The following is a 21,447-nucleotide window of genomic DNA, read 5'->3' on the forward strand; positions in this document are numbered from 1 at the left end:
TGAAAGAATATACTTTTTAAATTCAAGGATGAGCCAACCAAATCTATTCCGAACACTAATTTCATAGTATAATTTGCTTTGGGAGAAACTAATTCCTATTTTTGACAGTATACAATTACAAGACCTACAATATCTGCCCCATCTAATTTCTGTTTAAATCAAAAATAGACAAATGTGAGGCAGATTTCTTGGCTGATCCATTTAACCTTTTTCTGCCCTTTTCGTTTCCAATGCAGAAATGAATCACCAAAAGGAATTGAATTATAAAATTGAGAACTCATATAATGTTCTCTTTTCTAACCTAAACTAGAGCTAGTACCAGATACAGGTCGAAGCATTGGTTGATTGAGAGTAGGCTGTACATTCCCTGAAGAGTTGAACATGACATTTGAAGTAGGTGACTGCTGTATTGCTGACATGGGCAACCTTGGCCCCATTCCAAACATTTGCTGCCGCGGCATAAATGGCATGTGGGGATGGACTGGTTGATTGTTATTATATCCCGGAATGCTCGGCTGTGAAGGTGAAGCTGATATAATTTGTTGCCTATTGTTGCTGGTATTATTGTTAACCATGGAAGGACCAACACCTGGTAGAATCATTGGTGAAGTGGCCCCAGCAGATCCAAATCGAGCTGATATCATTCGGGCCCTCTCAGCAGCAATCCTCTGTCTTGTCCTCTCAACTTGTTCACATTCTTTCATCAAAAACGTTTCCACTTCAGCAAATTGCTTCAGCTTCAGCTCCAATCTTTTCAACTGTCAAGTAAATTTCATAGCACAGAAATGGTTTTGGGAAGTTTTAGTTTTCTTTCAATGCGGGGATCATACTTCATAAAGAAATTTTCCACTTCAATTAAAGTAACTGTTTAAAGACAGACAACATTTTGTAAATAAGAAAATATTAGGGGAAACTATAACAGGCAGTGAAGAGACAATACAACCAAAAAGGTAATTTATTAATGGCAACGTCATGATTGTCATCTCCTGATAGGCCTTTTAATTCTCAAAAGAAAAAAATCCAGCTTTCTAGGGCCTGATTGTAGCACATTATACAGTAAATGAAAATCAGTAAGTTCATAGGTGTGTCCAAAACAGCAGTTTCACCAACAAAGTGATATAAAAGAGAGTTTCATTAAGAGGGTGACCATGATTTTCTGAAGAAACGTGTAAGCCTATCACGTCTTGCAGAGCAACATATATAGAAGTTCAAGATTCAACAAGGAGTCAACACTGATGGCTATGCCCACAAATAATAGTACTGTTTCCATTTAACCAAGTTAGGAAAACATAAAGAATACATAATGGGATTAGAAGCACAATGGACTTATTTGGCATCCTACAAAAGACACAACTCATAATAGTCAAGTGGCATCCAAATGCTCTATAGATACAAATCAACATAGCCTAGTCCAATTACTTGGTGTCAGCCTAATCCTCTGCCAAACAACAAATTAATGAATTGAGAATGGAAATCAGGGCCCAGCTAGATGATAAATTAAAAGGCATGCCCCTTGTTGGGTTCCACGTCCAAGGTTCTTTTCGACTTATCACAACTAGATAAAGTTAAAAACAATGCACAATAGATGAATTAAAGAAATCATCCAAGGGGAATACAGAAGAAAATTTATAACCCTCAAAAGTGAAAGAAAGGTAAGGAACATAGACCAGACTGAGCTAAGTTCAAGCCCTGATATAGGCAGAGAAACCAATATTATTTTAAAATTTTCAGTAGCAATTTTTTAATTTTCTGATTTTTAGACTTGGGTCCTTTGGGTCTAATTTAGGGATGGCAAAACTTCCCTTGCCTTACCCTGCTTTGCCCCACACTTCCTTTCCTGCCCTGGAGAGGTTACAGGGCAAGAATGGATTTTGCTCACCCCACCCCGGAATGTGTGTATGTGTGTGTGTGTGTGTGTGTGTGTACTATTTATGAATAATTTAATATTCTGTATACATATGCTATTTATAATTTATTTATTTTTATAAATATTTTATCACATCTCTCAAACACTTGTTTTCTCCCTCTGTTAGCACTCATGACCGCCCGTGCCCTTACTCTTTAATTTTTACCTCATTAATGTTGAAGGCACCTCATTATTTAATATTTATCCAAAAAATAATTGTTGAAGTCACCTCATCAGGGATAGAAAAATACCTCCAACCTGCCCAACCCTGCTCCCATCCTGTGCATATTTTGCCCGCTCCAAAGAGGGAACAGGGGCACTCCATCCCCCTCACCTCAATTTGCCATCCCTAGTCTTATTTTGGGGCTTTGCTGGGTTTTATTTCTTAGTTTAGTTATATACTTATATAGTTTGGGGTTAGTTGTCAAAGTGCAGTCCTATTAAGGTTAGGTATAATTTATCTATTTATATGGATGTAATTTCTATTCAATAGAAGAGATGAAGAATAAGTTTCTAAATTTTCAGAAACTATGAAGTTTTGTTTGAGGTTTGTTTGAGATAAACTTCTCTGACATGTGATGCTTAGAAGTTTATTGTTATACTCTTCCGTACTTTCTTTTTTTTTTTTTGTGATAATTAATAAACTTCATTGAAAAATGCTAAAGGAAAATACAGAGAAAAGCAAAGCACACAGGCAGTGTGCTAAGAGGCAAAAAAATAAAAATCAAAACAAATCAAATAACATAGAAAGTACAAAAACCAAGCATATCAGGCAGAGAGTTAAATGTAAAAACACCAGAAGCATTTGCCCAGTCAAACAAGGTCAGTTACAAGAGAAGTTTCAACTCAGGAATCAATTTTTCACTCAGGATCAATTTCAACTCAGGATCATACTCCAAAGCACGTTCTGTGTCTGCTCAACTTGCCTAACCAACTTGCTAAGAGATCCACAACACCACATGGCATGACCCAATAAACCCCAAATAGTTATCACACCATATTCCACAACTCTTGGGCTACTGGGCAATGTAGGAATAGGTGATCAGTAGTCTCCCCGTTTTTCTTACACGTACAACACCAATCCACTGTAACCACTTTCTACCTCCGTAAATTATCAATGGTCAAAAATTTTCCCCGCACCATTGTCCTTAGAAACTAACCTTTGTCAGCTCATTTGGTTTCCATAGAGGTTTCCACGGAAGAGAAAACGAATTTAGAGGTTGTAAAGCCTTATAGTAAGAGCGAACATCAAATGTGCCCTGAGGAGATAGTTTCCAACAAATTTTATCCGTGCCATTCCTTCTCAAAGAGCCAGGATAAATAAGGTCCATTAAGGAGACAACCAATTCTAACTCCCAATCTTGAACTGGTATAAAACTAATATTTCAATTGTAGTTTTCCCCTTCAAAAGACAGCAACTCAGCCACTGAAGCTTCCTTATTACTGGAAATATTGTATAGCTCTGTGAAGTTATTTTCCCAAGGAAGTCCCTCGCTCCATGGATCATGCCAAAATTTAGTAGAAGAACCATCCCCCACTTTAAATTTCATACTTAAATTCCCAACAATTTAAAAGTTAAAACCTTGCAAACAAAATTGATTTATCATCTTTTAAACCCAAAATCCAAAACTTTAAAACCGTAAACCACCCACCCATCAATTAACCCCAAATATCCCAAAAAGGAAACACTGTTCAAGGGTTACTGTTTATAACACGGAGACAGCAACCCAAATCCAAGTATTCCCTTTACCATTAAAACCCCTATATTATTACTTACTATTTTCCAGTCTTTTTCCCACCAAACCCTAACCCTAATTCCTCAAAATCCAAGCTATCCAAGCACTGACGGGTCTGACAGGAATTCTAAATCTGATTTGACTTTGTTCCCCTTTCTCCGACGTCGAGCCCCCAACACAAGTCAAACACAGATAAAAGCCTTGCCCTCTGGGCCTGGCCTCAAGTTTTCCTTAAGAGTTCCAACTCCATCTACTAACAACTGACAACTAACAGCTAACAATTAATCACTGCAGTAGCACCTATCAAAAAAAAATTAATCACTGCAGTAGCATTTATGAAACGGAAGACAAGGAATATAAGAGGAGTTATATTACAAAACCAACTAACCATGCGATCTTTTTATGAGACATACAGAGCTCAATCCCTATGTCTTTCCCTCACAAAGCCATATGGAGGGTCAAGGCTCCTTGGAGAATTTCCTTTTTTGGGTGGACAGCAGCTTTGGTGAAAATTCTTACTTGTGAGAACCTTATCAGGAGAGGTTATTTTATGGTGAGTCGGTGTTGTATGTACCATTGTAGTGGGGAGACTGTGGACCACCTTTTGATTCATTATAGTGTAGCTTTTGAGCTGTTGAGTTTTACATTCAGGACGTTTGCGATTCAGTGGGTATTACTGGAGAAAATTCTTGATTTATTATGTGGGTGGCAGAGTAAGGGACCTAATATCTGGAATCTTATTCCTTTATGTTTGATGTGGACTATTTTGAGGGAAAGAAATCGACATACTTTTGAGGATGTGGAGTGCATGTCAACTCAATTGCAAACATGCTTCATTAGTTATCTTTATGATTGGTCTCACAAATAGTAATTCTGTTCGATCCTTCATAGAGTCAATTTATTTGTAGATATTTTTCAATCATAATTCTTTAGGCTGCTTCGTGTCTTTTTTCACAAAGTAGTCTCATTTCAATAAAATTATTATTACCTATTAAAAAAAGAAAAGAGAAAAAGAGGAATATAAGGGGAAAATAGTCAAACACAGTGAAAGAGAAAAGACCAAAATAAAAAATCATAAACCTATTATATCAATCAACATTAAACCTGATGATTTATGATATTAGCAGATAGCCGCTGAATTTCCCGTTCTTCATGATCTGCAAACAGCTTTGCCTTTGTTGCTGCAGCAGCGAGGCCAGCTTTAGCAGCAGCTTTAACTTTTTCTGCAGATAATGGAATCTTTGCCTCATTTTGACCCCATGAACCATGTACTCCTGAATTCTCTTCTGAAGTTTTTTCCACATGAAATTTTAGTACAAACTTTAGCTGATAAATTTTTTTTGTGTGTGTGTGGAGGTTTTTTTTTTGGGGGGGGGTGTTGGTGGGGGTGGTGGAAGGACGGGAAAGCAAACTATGGCTTACCTTTTTGATGGATTGAATTTACAATTTCTCCATGACGAACACCTTCTCTGCCATGTACACTCTCTGAGTTCATCCTTCACAGGTGAAAAATAAATTTTTTATTCTGTGTAAAGAACACATAACCTAACATTGACGGATAAGCAATAATTTCAATGAACAAGCTTTAAAAGAGGGTTTCTTGTAAGTCATAACAATAAAAATTTCCTCCATACTTACAAAACTTCGCCAATAAAGTAGAAGCCATAAGGTGCATACAAAATGGCATATGGGAAAAGTCCATTTTTCAAGGATAAAAATAGGAAGTGGAAATGCTACTCAACAGCTCCTAAAACTAGGACAAAAGACTGCAAACTGATATCCTCTGATAACCCCATGAGCATAAATCCAAAGACAAGAAACATAGTTTGATACAATGCAATGGCAAAATTAAAGGAAACTATCAATGTTCTGTAGTGGAATTTAAGAAGGAAATACACTAACCTATTACCATGTCCAGATCCTTCTATCTGTATAATGCTTCCAGAAGCAGATAAGCCATTCTCATCAGACAATGCTGCCAAAGAAGCATGGGCACAGGCTGCAGCAATTCTTGGTCCAACAGCAGAGGCCAAAAAGGCAACCTAGAAAGAGTTCATCTTTGTCATGATATTCCGACATTTTCTCTCTTCTTAAAATTTTATGAAACAAGAAGGCTTATATTCAGGATATCTAGTGAAGCACCCATTCACTGCCTCAACTATATACTTTTTCATGTTTTAATGCCTGTTATTACATCTTCCTAGAATTGAGATTCTTATTGGGAAAAATAATAATAATAATAAAAATAAAATAAAAAAATAAAAGAAAGAAAGGAATTATGGGTTGGATGAGTTGGAAAAGAATAAGACAAACTCCAAGGGCTTTCTAGCTAAAAAGGATAGATAAAACACGAACTTCTTTCAGAATAGTAGGACATGAGACTTGAAGATTTGTATGTAGAAGAGGATGAACAGAATACCAATACAGTTCTTAATGCAATAGATGCAATGTAAAATCCAGTTTTTTTTTTGGTTGCCCCCGGCGCCCGCGGGGGGGGGGGGGGGGGGTGGGTGGGGTGGGGTTGGTTTGGAACTTTACCGTAGGCGTTTGGGTAGTAAGGGAGGATTTCATGAAAATTCTCTTAGAAGTGAATGGGAAAATATGTGGTAAATCATTAATTATAAGAATGCAAAGTAGATATTCAAGAAGATAGATTTAACCATTTGAAGGGAAAATGTTAACATCATTGCATAAGGTGTTGAAAATATCAATGGGTACAGTGGTCTCTCAATAATATGATGCTTTTGTTGAGAACTATATGAAATAAATAACATTGACCAATCCTCTAAAGAAGAGCAATATCAACTCAATGGAAGAAGCTAAAGGACAAGAGAAGGCCAAAAAAAAAACATGGATTCAGATTAATCCAATAATATAGACATAAATATGATCTTCAATAGAGATAAATTAATGACAGGGTTTCTATGGCCAACAAGAAACGGTGGACATATGAGGCTTGATCATTTTCTTCAGATGAGAATCGAATGATATTTGATGTGGCTTTTATTGCAAATATTGCAAACACATGTTTAACTCAATGTGGGAAGTGAAATCTCAACAGTTACTCACAAGTTGAAAACTAGGGTGGCATCTGACCATGTCCATGGAGAGACCAAGAGAACCTTTTAAATGTCAGGAAGAGGTGAAGAAAGTTGATTGTGTGTTTTAAGTTCCAAATCTTTTGTTAAAACACATGATACTACAAGTATTCTCCATCAATGTTATTAAACAATTTAACTTCATTGCATGCACATTGAAAATTATAACATGCTTCCAGATTTATTTAGCTTACTAACTTTTTGGTACTGTTTTACATTTACAAATGGTTTTTGAATTGTTTGCATTAAACAAGCACAACACGAATTTTCACACAGGACAGGATTTCAACTGTTCCAGAAATGGAATCACTGACCAAAAAAAAAAAAAAATCTCAGAACCTTGAAATAATTGCACAACATTTGCTCACAGACCCACCCACACAGTAAAGTTACAACTAAACAAATAAGTGTCACAGATCTGATGAGATCATTTATTTTGTTTACATATCCACTAGTCTGTGTATATAAGCATCTAATATACTCTTCTTCTTTTTCAATACTCCCCAACTCTATCATCATATTTTATTTATTTTTTTGCAGGGAACACTGTCATCATATTGATTAAACATTCTATTTGGAGCACTTTATCTGTTTCAATTAGTTGGACTTGCTGCACAAGAACACAAAAAGAACAACAAATAATGAAATATAATACATTGTAATCACATTTATGAAAGATAATAGATCTTCCACTTCACAGAGCCAATAACTGGACTAGACAATGCCCACACAAGAAAGTTAACCATTCAATTTCCTTGGTATTTTGGGAAAAGTGGACAATAACAAACCACACAATTTTCTGCTAACAATATTAGCAAGAAACGGATCACAGAACTCCAGCATCAAATTTACATAACTTTCATGTGTGTACTGTTACTCTAAATACTATGAAAGCATGGACTAACAGTCACCTACCAGGGCCATAACTGGATTCCCAGAATTTGCAAAAGGGAGTCTGCTTTCAGGATCAGCATCTTGATGGCAGGATCCTATAAATAAATAAATAAATAAAATGTAGACATAAACTGTTACAGATAAATCATCATTACTTAAAGGGTCAACACTTTAAATAATTATATCACCTGCTGAATCCCCATTATAATTTGAATTTGATCTTCCATGGTCATCTCCATTTAACGAGTTGGATGATATGCCTGGAACTTCAATATTTTCCAGTAGGCCATTCTCCATGGGTAGACGGAGAAAGTGAAGAATGCATTGTGCTTTAGACTTGGTACCAACATGGTCGGCAATTTCATTCCAATTCTCATTGTAGATTTCCATTGCCTCAAGTAGTAGTAAGTTTCCTGATCAGTCCAACTTTCCCCATCTGGATCACCATAATCATTTGTAGAATCCATCCTTATAAAATCTATGCTAGAATGGCCAGTAACAAACTCCCTCATGGAAGCAATCAGAGCATAATAGTGTATCAATCTGTCACATGAGATGCTAATCAGCCATTGCAGTAGAATCAAACTAATAACTGGTTTAACTGAAAATAATGATTGAAATCAAGATTTAAATGTAACCAGAATTTTTCAGACTAAGGGGATTATACATGGGCTAAGCTTCTCCACCATAAGCAGTTGTATTGTTTAGCATATGCCAACCTAAGGTTTGTTCAAAATCAGCATCCTTTTACCAGTTTATTAAGTATGCAGTTATTTATTCAAAAGATTGTACCAATTTCTTAAACCTCATGCCTTCAGGTTTAGGCACACCTGACTGGCCTCATGAGTATGATGGGAAGCAAGATACTTCCTATCTCTCCCCTCCAAAAGGCTGGTTCCAAGTTACACCCTTTTACATCTTGATTAGGCATACAGCAGCATATTATCCAATTTCTTTTTTCTTCCGTACATTTTTAGGCAACTGATCATATTCCTTACTATTTACCAATTGCACATATAAAAGATGCCTTCCAACTGATTCTTTTTGGTTTGTGCATTACCTAACCCCCTTAAAGGATCAGGAACTAAAATGTCAAACCACTCTCTCTAGGAGCAAGCATAAGTTAGTTGTTATATATTCTAAAGGTTAAAAGGTGAAGACAAATTTTGCCTAAAAAAGACTAGAATTGAAGATTGGTGATACCACGAAAAACTAAACAGAAATTCAGCTGGCATCTTAATAAAATGCAACAAAGATGGAGTATTTATGTGAATATGCACATAACACTTTAATTGGGTGCATATTCTATCAATAAATGTAAAATGGCAATACCACATTTGGTATAAATTATTTGTAAAATTTCCATATATTATTCTACAAAAATTATGGAATACAAACATGTCATGTTTTGTACTTAATCTCTACATTTTACTGCCTTGATGTTTCACACAAAGCAATTAAAGTTAGTTTACAGAGAATCCCTTAGACTGAAGGGCAACATATCAAGGCAATTTAAGTCCAACTTATTAGTTAGATTGACATCAACCTCGGCCATCAACAAATGTCTCCTTAAGTCCACAAAACAGATCAAGCTAGGGCCTTATAACAAATACAAATAACTAAGAGAATTGTTGATGGAATTGACAATACAAAGCTTTGAAGTCTTGATCGTACTGAAATACAAATTACTTGCGCACGTTTAACTCTTGGAATAATATTTGATTGTGAAGAAGCTTTAACGTATTAAAATCCAATCTCACTATTATCTTTTACTGCTTGATAAAGTGTGAATAATAATTGGGAGAACTAAAATAGTAATTGTACTCAAATGTCAAAACACACCCAGAAAGTAATTCAAACCCTGTTTTTTCCTTTCTAATAGAGTTGCATTAGTTTCAAATTACCATTCCCTACGCTGCCTTTATTCTGTAAAGACTTTCTTATTTATTTTACAACCATGACAAAAAATTACATCAAGAGAAGGTTCCATCAGTCAGTAATAAGAAAAACCAAGTGGACCCTAGTATTTCTCTTGTGCAGTTTGTGCAGCAATAATCAACTTCATGCTTAACAAAGACAATCGAATTGACCAAGCTACCAAAAAACTAAGTATGAGTCCTAACAAGGAGCCCTTTTTTTATTGGTAAGTTATATATGCACCCAGTGATCTTGAACCCAATATTATCAATGGAGGAAGTACCATTTGAACTAGTGCACAGTAGTGAGCCCTAACAAGGAACATGATTGCCAACTTACTGCATTAGAAAAACTATCATAAAATGCATCACATCAACATTCAGTGCATATAATTTTATTTCAGGGATGAAAGAAACTAATATAATATTAAATATCTAACTTTTGATAAAAAGTAGTTTGACGCAGCAGAGAATTCTCAAGGGGGTTGAGAATAGAAAAAGAACAGAAAAAAATAATAATAATAATAATAAACTTAAGAACAAGCACCAAGCATGGAATGATACGAACTTGTGAATAAGCACCAAGCATTGGAAGAAAACTTGCAACCAAAATTTTATTAATCCATTATCAATTGTCTACAATAGCAAGTGTGTCTAGGGGGGCATCGTCTCAAGTACATCCAACATGGAAAGAAAATAAACTTTTTATAATGAGATACATAAGCTATGGAAACAAAACTCCAATAAAATCAAATCCCTCTAATAGCATCAATCACAATCAATCAGATGCAGCCATGGAAGATTAATTTGTTACTACTTCACAAATTTGCTTATTCAAGAATCAAGACCTATTTTATGGAGTCCACATGTGAAGCCCAATTGAAGTAAAGCCATATGGTTTTGAAGGTCTAGATCAGTTATTTAATTGGGTTTTTATTCAATAAGTAATGGTCACTTTTGAATTTTTTATAAGTAATAAGATTTATTGATATCAAAAAAAACGGGACACCCTAGTACACAAGAAGTGTACAAGGGTCAACAAATCAAATACAAAAATTACATAAATCAAGAAGAGAAGAAAATGATTGGTTTCGCAAAGCTAACAACCAATCCAATAAGGTTCTAAAGAAAAATAACTTGAGGTCTGGCAAAGATCTCTCATTATCTTCGAAACACCTACTATTTCTTTCCGTCCAAAGACACAACATTAAACAATGGGGAACAGTTAGCCAAATATGTCCATTTCAATGATGACCAAACCGACCTTGCCAGCAAGCTAGGAGCCCCACAATAGACTTTGGCATAACCCAACTTACTCCAAATAGACCCAAAACCATAGACCAAGTTCCATAGCAACCGGACAATGAAGGAAAAGATGATCAACCGACTCTCCATTACACTTGCACATATAACTTTTTTTGATAAGTAAGAAAAGAATATTATTAATAAAAGAAAAGCAAGAGAAACACAAAGAGTTCACGGTAGTGAAAAAAAAAAAAAAAAAAAAAAAACCGCCCAACCTAATCTATTCTAATAGAGGAAATAAAATCCGTAAGAGTAGAACAATCTGAGAAACCCCAACATCGAGACCAATCAAAGAGGGTCCTTTGGCACAACTCTAATAACTGAACCACAGATTTCCCCTCATCCTCAAAAGCCCGCCGATTCCGCTCAGACCAAATAGTCCACATTAAACAGCCTGAGACCAAATCCCAGATATCAGAACTATGCTTCCCAAGCCAATGAAACCAACAGAATAATAAGTCCTCAACTGAACCTGGCATGACCCAATCGATACCAAACAACTGAAGCATATGCATCCACAAAGAATGAGCTATCGGACAAAAAAGTAACAGGTGATCCACAGATTCTGCATTACAACAGCACAAATAACAACGATTCACCAAAGGACGACCACGAAGCATAAGATTATCCAAAGTTAGAATCTGACCATGAGCTGCGGTCCACATAAAAAAAGTCACCCTATTAAGAACCTTAACTTTCCAAATACCCTTCCAAGGGAAGGTGGAGGATCTGCATTACGAATCTTATGATAGAAAGATCGAGTATCAAACTTTCCACTGCCATTAAGATCCCAACAAAGCCTATCACAACCTCCACCCCTAGGGATTCGGGTTTGAATGAAGTGGAAGAGGGAGTAGGAAGCCGCTAACTCCCAATCATTGAATGCCCTCTGAAATCTTAAACTCCACACTCTGTCATTATCACCAGCTGAAGGGCTTAACACATCAGAAATACAAGCCTCTTTATTAGCTGAACACAAAAATAACTGAGGATAAAGACTTTTAAGAGTGACATCCCCAGTCCACTTGTCATGCCAAAAAAGAGTACGAGATCCATCCCCCACCACAAAAGAGAAATACTTAGCGAAAGTTTCCCACCCTTCACTAATACTCCACCATAACCCACAACCATGGGCCCTACTACAAGCTCTAGTGCACCAACCCCCTTTTCCCTCCCCACATATAACACCAATCCATAACCCAAACCCTTCTTTTTCTTAAATTATCAATCATCAAACATTCCCCCCAAGCAGCGGTCCATATAAAGAAAGCCACCTAAGAAGAGATCTTTTGCTTCTATATGCTCTTCCAAGGGAAGAGAAGATCACAGCCAACTAAAATATGGTAATAAGCACTAACCATTAACCCCTTATTTCTATCTAGTTTCCAGCATATTTTATCCTCCCCAATCCCCCTTACAGAAGAGCCATAAATGGTAGCCATGAAGTCCAACAAAGCCTCCAATTCCCAATCATGGGTAGTCCTAAAAAAACTTACATCCCAATGAAGGACCCCCTTAGTGAACTTCAAATACTCAACCATACTTGCCTCCTTATCTTAGCAGATTCTAAATAATTCGGGATAACTAAATGCAAGAGGTGTCTCCCCACACCACCAGTCTTGCCAAAACTTCACACTTGACCCATCACCAATTTCATATAGAATATGACGAGAATTAAAGAGGCAAAACTATAATTTTTAAAATTGTTGAGAATTAAGGGTATTTTGGTAATTTAGTTGAGTCTAAAATTTTATGGGAGACTCAAGATATCTTGTCTTTTTTCTTCTTTTTTTTTAATAATTCCAAGTTAGTATCTATCAAATTTTTAGACTACTAGAAAAACCTAATAATACTAGTACAAGAAAGAGTCCTTATATATTATTGTGCTCAATGTACTCAAAGGAAGATTGAGTTGATTAATAAAAAATTTGAGTTATTTGAGCATTGAGGCATATAGGCCCTTTTTTATTTTCACATAATTCAATAGTTAAAACAATTGGGGAGGGGGGAATTGCCACTAAGCTTCAAGGCCCTCAACCTTTGTATATTATTTTCTCCCTTTCTCCGCTCTCTTTTCTTCTTCTCATTCTAAACCCTAGATCCATAAATCTTCTAACTCTACATCCATTACTAGCACACAGACAACCTAATTTGGTGCTCACACCAACTATCTAGATGGTGGGCCAAAGGTTTTGACGTTGACAACAGTGGGAGTGACTTACAATGGTGTAGTTTTGTTGGGTGGTTGGTTTCACAATTGTGGCAGTTACGTGGGGTTTTGGGCAACTAGAGAAGGTGATGGATTTAGGTAGAAGGCTAGAATCTGATGAGACATTCGCAGTTGGGCTCACGGTGGTTCGATTGGGTGGATCTGGTGGAATGAAAATGGATGATGGCGAGGTGGGGATTCTGTGCGATTTGGGTGGTTGTTTTGGGTGTTGGTTGATTGAAGGGTGACAATTTGAGGAGGTTTTGGCTTTGTTATTTAGGGACTGGTTATTGTTAATTGGCTCTAGGCTTGCTTTGACACCAAAACTGATACAAGACAATGAACTCAAAAACAAGACTTGTGATTGTAAAAAATAGATAAAACCTATGAATCAACGCTTACTGCTTGCAAAATTGGAAAAAAATTATCAGAATTGAAAAGAAGGAATAAACCTAAGAATTAGCAACTAGGGTTACTTGGAATTAGTACCAACCACGGGAGAATGACAGGAACCCATTAATTAACATATAAACTTTCTTGGAATCTATACCAATCACCGAAAGAAAACTTCCAACTCAAATTTCATTCATCCATGATCACTGTCTACAATAGTCAGTCCAAAGGACTTTTAATAGGCTCTCCAAATTACATCCAACATGGTAAGAAAATGATCTCAAAATGAGACTACATAACATATGGAAAAAAAAAACCCAAATCAAAACCTCTAATAGCATCAATTAACATCAACCACATTCAATCAGGTCCAATAAAATCACCTAGCATTAATAGTCCAATTTGGTATCCACGCCATAGTTAGTGTGTAATTCCCTCTATAATAGACCTGTTGTGTTTTAAACACCTACTAATTGCAAGTTAATAAGTATTCCCCATGATGGGGATGAGGTTCTAAGAAGGAATGGCTATCAAATCAATGAATTGAGGCTTTAGAGCAAGAAGATTTTCCAATAAAGAGAGTTCCCAAAAACTAAAGTTTTTAACATTCTAACAACCATTCAACAATATCTAGATAAATCCCCAAGATTAGATGTGGCATTAAGATGACAAGCCACATGCAACAGACCATATTTTTATATAAATCTCGACCAGAAAGAGGTCCTTTGCAAAAAATAAACTAATTGTAGAATTTATGTTGCATAATATTAGACAGAAGCGTGGTTTTTTTTTTTTTTTTAGTTTATGTATGGCGGTAAAATGTAAGGTCACATGTTGCAATTCAAGAAACTTAATGCACTTCCTGCCATTCTTCTAAGTAGACATACAATTGAGATAACAAAGTGCATGGATGGAAAAAACTCAATAATGATGAAACGATAGAGAAAATAAAATAATAAAAAGATCAAATGTAATCTACCTCTTTTTGTGACTGATAGTACACAGTGGGAAGAGACCGAGAACAATAATTGCAATGATTTTCAGACAGACGCTCACGGATTCTGTTGTCCAGATTAGAGGCATCAGCATCATGAGATGACAATGACGAATAAACATCAGCTGCTTTGAGCCGACATTTGGGCTTGTCAAATTTGATTAAACTATCAATGGACTTTAAAGCAGCTGACGGCACATGGATCTCACCATTCGGATCCTCCCTTAAGTAGGACCCACCATTCCAAGGCTCACGACTTGGTGCCACAGCACAATAATTGATAATTCCCCAATGATCAAGAAACCGAACAATTCGATTTAAATCTTCGTTATCAACACCAACTACCAATCCTTGGCAATCAGAGACCACGAGCCTCTTCTCCGGATTTTCCATGTATTTGGCGACAATGTAATTCCTGCATTCCATGTATTTCTCTGGTGTGTGGTCTGGTGATTTCCCAGAGAAGAAATGTGGCACCACTTGCCTCTCCAGTCGATGCACTGTAGCTGGTGAAAACCAATCTGCACGTAGGAGAATCCCAACAAGAACAAATCAAGATTACTACATAAGTAAACAGTTACAAATATGCATACAAGTGTTCCAACATCTATAAATTTATATACATATCCTGACACAAGAGTACAAGTAAAAACTAGATCGATTCATTGAAACACCCACCACCCCAAAAAAGGACATTTTAAAATAAACTCATTGATGAAAGAGGTAAAGAAGCGCAAACAAACAAAACTATAATTTGTTGGTCTTCCAAATGATGGTGCATTTATGGACAATATGACAACTGGTCTTGTGTCAAGATTTCATTATAAATTGAAAGCAGTTAGACTATAGCCACTCCTCTCAACCAAGGCAACCATCAATGGAATGGATAAAAGCGACAGCAAAATAAACTTCCACTCTGAACGGGCTTAAATTGATAAAGCACTCATTTCCAACAATATCAGAAGTAGAATCTTACAAAACACTCACAAATGTTTCTTATCCAGCTCAACAGATAGTCCAAGTGCTTGTTACCATGTAAAACACTAGCAATTCAGCTTATGTAATTGCAAAGCAAATTTGCATTCGAGTGCATTTTCTAGGGCTAATAGAGTAATCAATGTTGCTCAATTTTCTTGAAAACTAAGCAACCTGTAGATACATTTATCATATAGCTCTATGTTTATGTTATGTACCTGAATGCATTGGCACCACATGAACCCTACTCCCATACCGCTTGACAACGCCGCGGCCTTCCATAATCTGCGGCGGCGTGATCACATAGGCAGCGGCAGCGCCATCCATCCGGTCCTGATCGAACACGGGACAATCGGCAGGCACGGCGGAAAGCGCCTGAAGCTGACCATACGAAACATTCTCCAAAACCATCGAATTCTGGCCCTTGCTTTCTCCACTCTCATTGGCACGCTCTAAGGCCGCAATAGCCAGCACGGAGGGGTGAGGGCGATTGACGGCGTGCCTGACGACCGGAGGGAAGTCGGAGATTCGGGCGCCGGCGTCGGACAAAACCTCGCTCTCGTTAAGGCCGTTGGGATCGAGCGGAACGGCGTCGGATTGAGGGTCCTCGGAGTCGTTTTGGGGGTCTAGGTCGTCGTCGTGGTTGTCTTCTTCGTCTTCGTCTTCTTCGTCGTGCTTCTGCCTCCGGTTGATTTGGGGCTCTCTCTTTCGCTTCTTCCATTTGGTGCGGGTCTCTGAGGAAAACACCAAAAAAAAAAAAAATAGAGTCAAAAGTGAAATTCAAAAGTATAAATAAGTGATAAGAAAGAGAGAGAGAGAAGATTCGGGCGCCGGCGTCGGACAAAACCTCGCTCTCGTTAAGGCCGTTGGGATCGAGCGGAACGGCGTCGGATTGAGGGTCCTCGGAGTCGTTTTGGGGGTCTAGGTCGTCGTCGTGGTTGTCTTCTTCGTCTTCGTCTTCTTCGTCGTGCTTCTGCCTCCGGTTGATTTGGGGCTCTCTCTTTCGCTTCTTCCATTTGGTGCGGGTCTCTGAGGAAAACACCAAAAAAAAAAAAAATAGAGTCAAAAGTGAAATTCAAAAGTATAAATAAGTGATAAGAAAGAGAGAGAGAGAGTTTAGGTTAGAGGACCTGAAGGGAAGGAAGGGGAAGCTGGCATTGTAGAAGGGATTTGAGAAAGAGAGGGATTTTTGGGTTAAGGTGTTTGATTTTGGTACTAACGGTATGAGAGAAAGTAGGGATAGAAAGCGAGAGAGTGCTGTATGCGTGTGTGTGTGTGTGTGTGTGAGAGTGATGCTATGAGCTGCTTGGCTTGGCTCTCTTTCCTTGCTCTGGTGGTGAGGTGAGAGAACAAATTTTGGTATTTGGGTAATTGGGTTTTGATTATGGTAATGGAATGGAGTGGGAATCGAACGTGCGAAGAGAGGACCAAGTCTCTCACTTGCTGTTGGTACGTGATTTGATTTTGGGGGAAGATGTGTGTGTAGCATTGTCGCGTGGTCATTGCGCGTGGCTTTATTATTAGGCTGTGAAATACAAAAACTACCCAATTTTTCAAAAACAATAAATTCAAATTTGTTCCCTAATCACAAACTTATATATATTTCTCCATCTCTAATTTTGTATTTGGTAATACTTTTTTTTTTTTAAGAAATGTATTTAGTAATATTTGTTACACACAAATTGTTCAAATTACACTTTCTATTTTTTTTTTTTTTTTAATTTGGTTTACTTGTGGCATTGGTATTTATGTACAATTGGTTACCTTTACAATCAAGAAAAGCTATTGCAAATGGTAAAGGACTTGGACAAGTACGGAACTTTCAAATGATGTTAAGTGAGGTTTGTGCTTAGAGAGCAAATTGGATATTTTTTAAAAGTCTTGCAAGTCGTAGGTGTTAGCCCAAACCTCCAAAGTCAAGGGTGGTTTTAGTATTCTATCCTAATTAATATGACCAAATTATCAAATTACCTATTTTTTTGCTTCCTTTTTTTAGTATGTTTTTGCTTAATTAAAAATGTCAAAACTTAAGACTTTGTATGTTTCAGTGTAAAATATTTTTCGACATTAAAAAAAAAAAAATCAGCTTAAAACTTTATTAGGGAAAACATTTTCTTTTTCAATGTTTGTTTGCGCTTTTGGAAATGCTCCGAAAATTATTTCAGTGTTTAGCACTATGTAAAATAAAATAATAAAAAAAAATCCTTCTTATACAAAAACACAAGTGGAAGCCCAAACTCAAATTTCTCAATAACCATAAATCATTCAGAAACACAACAAAATTTAAAAGCAAATCAAATTTGTTCTCTAATCACAAACATATATATTTCCCCATCTCTAATTTTGTATTTGGTAATACTTTTTTATATAGAAATGTATTTAGAAATACTTGTTACATCGAATTGTTCAAATTACAGTTTCAAATTTTTTTTTTTTTTTAATTTAGCAATACTCGTGACATAGGTATTTATGTACAATTGGTTACCTCTACAATCAAGAAAAGCTATTGTTTGTGATGCAGTAACTAGATGTAGTGAACCACCATCAACAATAAGCAATCTAATTGAGGGGACAAGACTTCCGGAGGGCAAGGGTATCACATGTTCTTTGACAAGGTAACCGCCCTGCTCATTTTATTGGCACAATATGCTAGGCATGTTGTTGGTTATGTAACTTGGATAGAGAAAACTCCTTATATGGTTGAGTCTATTGTGACTCATGTTGTAATATTGTTATCTTCGTCTTAATAAATGTTACCATCTTCTTATTAAAAAAAAAAAAAAAGCTATTGCAAGAAGTAAAGGACTTGGACAAGTATGGAACTTTCAAATGATGTAAGAGTGGTTTGTGCTTAGAGAGCAAATTGGATATTTTTTAAAAGTCTTGAAAGTCCTAGGTGTTGCCCAAACCTCCAAAGGCAATGGTGGTTTTAGTATTCGGTCCTAATTAATATGACCAAATCATCAAATTACCTATGTTTTTGCTTCCTTTTTTTAGTATGTTTTTGCTTAATTAAAAATGTCAAAACTTAAGACTTCGTATGTTTCAGTGCAAAATATTTTTCAACATAAACAAAATTCAGCTTAAAACTTTTGCAAGGAAACACATTTTCTTTTTCAATGTTTGTTTGCGCTTTTGGAAATGCTCCAAAAATTATTTCAGTTTTTAGCGCTATGTAAAATAAAATAATAAGAAAAATCCTTCTTATGCAAAAACACAAGTGGAAGCCTAAACTCAAATTTCTCAATAACCATAAATCATTCAGAAACACAAAAAAATTTAAAAACAAAATCGAGTAATCCAAAAACACAACCATCAATTAAGCAGAATTTCTCAAACCCAAACTCAAATTACTTTTGAAGTTCACCCAAAAAAAAAAGGGTAATCCTTATCTACAAAGGTATCATTACTACATAGCTCCTTAAGGCAGTAGATCGACAAAATGCTGACAACCACTCCTTGCCTTCACTTCAATTGTGACCCTAGCCAACAACTAATGCTTGCCTTCTATGAAAAATAGAGAAGAGTGGGGGGAGGGGGCATATCGCATGGTTTCAAAAATGTTTTTTGGACAAAAATTTGTACTTTTTTTTTACAAGTTTATGTGTATGTGTGTGTGTTTTAATCAAAATAAAATATTTCAAGATTGACCAAAATTTTATAAAGAAAAAAATACCCAAAAATATTGAAAATTTTTTTTGAAAAACATTTTACAATGAAAAAAATAAAGCCTCATTCAGAAAAAAGAGAAAAAAAAAAAAGAAAAAAAGAAAAAGAAAAGCAAAACCTAGATGCTCTACGTAGATTTCTCAATTGAAATTAAACAAATTATTGTATTGATTAATATAATAAGATGGAATTATATTTGTCAAGGACTATTCAATCATATAATTTATTGGTTAATGTAGTGATATTGTTCTAATTAATGTTTTGTTTGTTTTGAAGTAAAACATTTTCAAGTGTTTGGTATGACATAGACACTTAAAAATGCAAGTCACCACCAGCCGCCACTAACCACCCCCAAATGCAAGCACAAACCACCACCAACCATCCCAAAATCATATCATAAATAGGGAAAAAATATAGCCAGCACTGTGACCAATCACAACCTACTAGCCACCACCCAAAAATCTTAGTATTAAATCACCAGCAACCCACAAATATGACATTAAAGTGATTAAACCATAAAATCGACAAAAAACCTACCAAATCGCCCAAAAGAAAGCAATTGAAAACCCATGAACCAAAACACCCATATAAGAACTTGAGAACCTCTAGTGGTAGTGAGATTGAAAAAGGGTGAGATGAAAAGAGCCTACCACCTCTGGTGGCAATGGCAAGTGGCGACATTTGGGGTTTGGAGGAGCTCAACCAGGGAAGCTTTGCAAAGAGAGAAGGAGGGGTTGTCTCGTGGTCTCATACATTTCAATTGCTTGATATTTTCTTTTGTCCAATACCATTATAGAAAATGCATTTATAAAAACTGTAGCCATATATTAGAAGAGAAAATAATAAACTAAACATTAACAAGATCAGTGACACAGCATTCCATGATTGCAAATGGCTAAACCCGCAACTTCACATAATAACTAAGATTTTTTTATTTTATTTTATAACAGTCTGACATTTTTGAGCCTCCATATTCTTCTCAATGTTTATAACTTTATATAAATATATATATATATATATACATGTTTCAGAAAGTTGGGCCAGCAAGATACTTAGAAAGTAGGAACTTTAATTCCAAAAGATGAAAAGAAGTTGTTGATTTCATTTCTATCAAAATCATTATCTTGGTTATAACACAATATAGCCACATTCCAGGTATTGGTGAAACGTAAAACACAGGAAGCATACCTGCCACACGTGTGTGTCAACAGGAATGGCATGGTGTTGATCAAGAGAGAAGAGAGCAATGCATGCTGCCACCTTAGGACCAACTCCAGGTAGAGTAGAGAGACCATCAATAACCTCTTGAAGATCCATATTACGAAGAGAAGCAAGCCATTCTTCACCTCCACCAGGTTTTGATTGCAAAGCACTTACAGTGCCAATAATGTATTTGGCCCTGCACGTCCAAATCATGAGTGAAATAAAATGTCAAGATTGTTCTTAGCAGATAAAGCAAACATTATAAGGCCAAAAAAGGTTATGCATCAGATCATTGACTTAATAAACAAATTCAGAAATGAGCAAGCATGTACACCAATCCATATAAATATGTAAACGAATATCTGAAGTCACACTCTCCTCTCCGTTTATCTGAAGTCAAGTTTTTTTTTTTTGGTTTTTTTTTTTACGAACTAAAAAAGATGACTCAATTGAAGAATAACAGCGACCAACCTGTAACCAAAACCGGCCTGTCTAAGCTGATCCTCGGAAACTGAAGTCAACTGGTCCAAACTTGGAAACTGGTGAAACTGTAAGCCTTCCACAGTCCCCAAATAAGTCCCCAAAGACGAAACAAAGTCCACCATTTTAGTAATTCTCTTAATGTTATTATTGGAAGAACACAAGAACTGAATCAAACACTCGAGTGGGTCTTGCCTGAGCACACGTGCACCACCCAAGTGGCACGCCAGCTCGGCAAACCTGGGGTCCGAGGCCGAGAAAACCTCCCAGATTTCACTGAGAGAAATACCCACGTTGAGAAAATCAAGCAGGGCTGACCTGGCACTGGTCTCTGAAGTAGTAGTGTGGTGGAGGCAGTAAGAAACGTCGCCGTTTTGGAGGTGGGTTAGGGAGACGAGGTGGGAGTCAACGACGCCAGTGTACTGAAGAGGACCGGTTTGTTTCCAGCGGAAGGTTTGGCCGGTTGGGAAAGTGAGGGGGAGAGAGAGCTCTGATTGGGTCAGATTGAGAGGGACCCATTTGGACTTGGTTTTTTGGTGGGGTTGTGGTGGGTTTGTGAGCGGGGTTTGGTGGTGGAGAGTGGCGGCGTTGGCGGTTGGATTGGTATTGGGGTGGGTTTGGGTCTCTGTCTTTTCATGATTGGGAGGGAAGTCAATCTGAATGACATGA

At 36.7% G+C, this 21,447-nt stretch overlaps 2 protein-coding genes across 2 annotated transcripts; both read right to left on the bottom strand.

Annotated features, from left to right (window-relative positions):
* On the bottom strand, positions 1 to 16,897 carry LOC112033889 (SWI/SNF complex subunit SWI3C). Its single transcript, XM_065760428.1, is given in 12 exon segments — positions 1 to 758; positions 4,747 to 4,928; positions 5,065 to 5,138; positions 5,545 to 5,684; positions 7,656 to 7,729; positions 7,823 to 8,041; positions 8,044 to 8,138; positions 8,140 to 8,177; positions 14,437 to 14,972; positions 15,645 to 16,089; positions 16,355 to 16,455; positions 16,557 to 16,897. Coding segments are annotated over 12 exon segments (2,394 nt in total). The 5' UTR covers positions 16,585 to 16,897; the 3' UTR covers positions 1 to 296.
* A 3,311-nt stretch (positions 16,898 to 20,208) lies between these two features.
* LOC136061091 (N-glycosylase/DNA lyase OGG1-like) lies at positions 20,209 to 21,446 on the bottom strand (the record flags this gene model as incomplete). The annotated part of the gene is made up of 2 exons (XM_065760431.1): positions 20,209 to 20,494; positions 20,770 to 21,446. Coding segments are annotated over 2 exons (948 nt in total), but the record flags the coding sequence as incomplete, so codon positions are not given.
* Position 21,447: the final 1 nt, after the last annotated feature.

Source organism: Quercus suber, unplaced genomic scaffold (assembly GCF_002906115.3).
Source record: "Quercus suber isolate HL8 unplaced genomic scaffold, Cork oak 2.0 scaffold_367, whole genome shotgun sequence".
In the NCBI taxonomy this organism is placed as follows: domain Eukaryota; kingdom Viridiplantae; phylum Streptophyta; class Magnoliopsida; order Fagales; family Fagaceae; genus Quercus; species Quercus suber.